The sequence below is a fragment of the Lipophrys pholis genome (genome assembly GCF_963383615.2).
Source record: "Lipophrys pholis genome assembly, chromosome: 3".
NCBI classification, from domain to species: Eukaryota; Metazoa; Chordata; class Actinopteri; order Blenniiformes; family Blenniidae; genus Lipophrys; species Lipophrys pholis.
In genome coordinates, this window is record NC_137627.1 from 299,431 (window position 1) to 302,500 (window position 3,070).

General features: G+C 43.4%; 1 protein-coding gene across 1 annotated transcript in view; it reads left to right on the forward strand.

Annotated features, from left to right (window-relative positions):
- Positions 1-1,704: 1,704 nt before the first annotated feature.
- ubash3bb (ubiquitin associated and SH3 domain containing Bb) overlaps positions 1,705-3,070 on the forward strand; it is a gene marked incomplete at both ends in the record, with an annotated part of 42,270 nt that continues 40,904 nt past the window's right edge. Inside the window, one exon of the mRNA XM_080459140.1 lies at positions 1,705-1,832. Within this exon, the coding sequence (XP_080315266.1) occupies positions 1,705-1,832 (128 nt within the window). The remainder of the gene's footprint in view (positions 1,833-3,070) is intronic.

Below are 3,070 nucleotides of genomic sequence, written 5' to 3' on the forward strand. Positions count from 1 at the left end.
GGGTCCACAGGCGCTTCGGTAGGTCACGCCACTGACCCGCAGTTGTCAACAAAGGAGTGACCCGTCACGCCTGTTGACCGGTCGTGCCACTGGTGGACCGCCTTCGCGATTGGACCCCGTGGAGGTTCCTCCCGTCAGGCGACCCTTTTTAGCTCAAAGCTGTTGGCCGATAACTGACTATTTACTCCAATCAACCTTTATAGCTTTGCATAACTTACACTTGGTACATTACCTTAGTAATCTATTACTCCAGTAATCCATTACTTTGGTGGCCTACCGCTAGTGATCAGTAATTGTCAACCCGTAAATAACAATTTACTTCTGTTTGGCGATTCGTTTATATGTAAATTACCTCTGACAGGGTAGAACCTTCCGGTAGCCTACCACTAGGGTAATTTGCATATTCTGATCACACGCTGACCCCAACAAATGTAAGTTTTTGTAATTAAAAGAAACTTTTAAATTTCTTAATCCTTTGTGATCTTTTCAAATCTGAGTAATCTAATGTGGGTTTGACGTGTTTTTCTTTGAATATCAGAATAAGAAAGTGAAATAGTAAGAATAACTGTCAGCATTAGGTTGACATTAGGATCACAAATTATTTGTTTTTTACTTTTGTGTCTTACTTAAATTCTAAACTGCCGTTACTTTGGTGGTTAATATGCAATTGTTCCACCTTGACAGCTCCTCACTCGGCGACATTCACACATTCAAGAGAAACTGCATCGTTTTGACTTTTTCATTTCAGAAAAGTTTTGTGTTTCCATGGCAACGTCCTGAAAATGATGAGCGTTTACACAGAAATGGCAGAAATACTGAAAACAATGTAGTTTTCATGTTAGGCCACTAGTGGGTGCTGTTGGTTGTTTTTGTAAACCACACAGGTACACAGAGAACAATAGGCTTTAAACTTGAATAATGATGAGTACACAGACATTCGTACAGGTTGGATTATTATTACGAGCGATGTAGTAGCCAGAGTTTTGTCTTCTACAAGGAGACAGGCGTTTTCACAAAGTTTCGTTGTTTCCTCTCGACACATGGACTGAGATGAAATGTTTTCAAGAAGTCCACTTTGGGAGCCATTTATGTATTTTATTTTTAAGTTGTGTTTTCAGTGCCTCCCAGTGTTGTTGTGTGAACGCACAATCAAAAAGGTTTTTGTTTTTCCACTTGAAACCTTGTAAACCGACCGTCCAGCAGCCGCTCTGGCACCCCTGGTTTAAAGTCTGATATAGTCATTTAATTCACATGGCATTTGGATGTAAGTAAATTCAGTAAAAGGGAAAAAACAATATATTATGTGTATTAAAATTACGTCTTTTTTATCATTTCATCAGGCTAAACTGCTTTTTTAAATATTAACTGGTCACTGTTTCATTACCGATGGAATTCAAATGTTATCGATGAAAAGATTTCTATAATGATAATCATTAATAAATAATATAATGTTCGCCAGTCCCCCCCCCCCCCCCACACTCCCCGCTGCGCGGCCCGGGCTCGAGACTCTGTGAGCGGATCTCATTCGCTGCTTCCTCCGGTGGGCGGAGCAGCAGCAGCACGCAGCCTGGCCGCGCCGCGCCGCGCCGCGCCGCGCCGCGCCGCGCCGCTCTGGGCTGCGCTCCGTGTCCCTTCGCCGCTCTGCGCTCCATGGACTAACCGGAGGACGGGCTGCCTCGGCTGGGTGGAGGGACCGAGCGGACCATGGCCGCCAAAGAGGACCTGTACAGCAAGATCCTCCCGCGGAGGCTCCGGCAGAACCGAGCCGGCTCCATGAAGAGCGGCTCCAGCCTGGACGTGCTGCTGTCCATGGGCTTCCCCAGACCGAGAGCGTGAGTAGCGGGCCGGGCTGGGAGGAGGTCCCGGGGCGTGTGGAGGGGACCGGGGCAGTGAGCTGCTCTGCTGGGGGACGGAGGGCCGCTGCCCCGCTGCCAGGAGGACCCACTGCTGATATAGGAAATCACGAGTGTAACTTTCCTCTGGAACAAACAAATTAATGAAATGGACCTTTTATCAGTTGAAAACGCAGCTTTATTGAAACAGCATTTACAGCTTTATTACTACTTTATACCATATTACACAATATTATCAAGCTTATTGTGTTTTAAAAGCAATTTTTGCTGAGATTTTCTTGCACATTAAAATCGAAAAGACACACAAACTATATCTAATAATTCTATTTAATTAGAAAACAATTCTAATATTTAGAAAAGAACGAACTTATACAAACGTTTATGTTCGACCTGCATTACCTGCAATGACCAGTAAGTGGCAGTGTACTTTACGCCTTTTTTTGTATTACAAAAGCTGAATATTACAGTGAAAACAGGAACATATTTTTTTTAAACATTATTATATCATTACCATATTTTCAGGACTATAATTCACCCTTTTTTTTGTTGTGTGGCTGATCATGAGATTTATCGTAAAAAGAGACTTTTAAAATATACTGGTACGTTCCATCAGAGAACTAAAGCTCAACATTACGTCATGTTAAAGTCACGCGTTGCAAAAATTATGAATGTAACTTTTGATCTTTGGAATATAGTTTAGGCTTTAAAGATTAGTGCTCACTGAGAAACTCGGTCAACTTCTAAAATTTTAATTTCATTAACCTATTTGACTAATAGATTAATAGACTAATAAAAAATGGGAATTACTCGTTTTACTACAAAACATGTCTCAAATGTCAGGAAACAAGGTCGCATGGTCGAATGTAAGATTCAAAATGGTGACAATCGGATTTCAGATGAGAAGTTTCTAACTTGCAGAAGAGTTTTTATCGTGTGTGAATATAACCTTAACCCAAACCCTGACCCTAACCCTAACCCTGACCCTAACCCAGACCCTGACCCTGACCCTAACCCTAACCCTAACCCTGACCCTGACCCTAACCCTAACCCTGACCCTAACCCTGACCCTAACCCTAACCCTAACCCTGACCCTGACCCTGACCCTAACCTTAACCCAAACCCAAACCCTGACCCTGACCCTAACCCAGACCCTGACCCTAACCCTGACCCTGACCCTGACCCTTACCCTAACCCTGACCCTAACCCTAACCCTGACC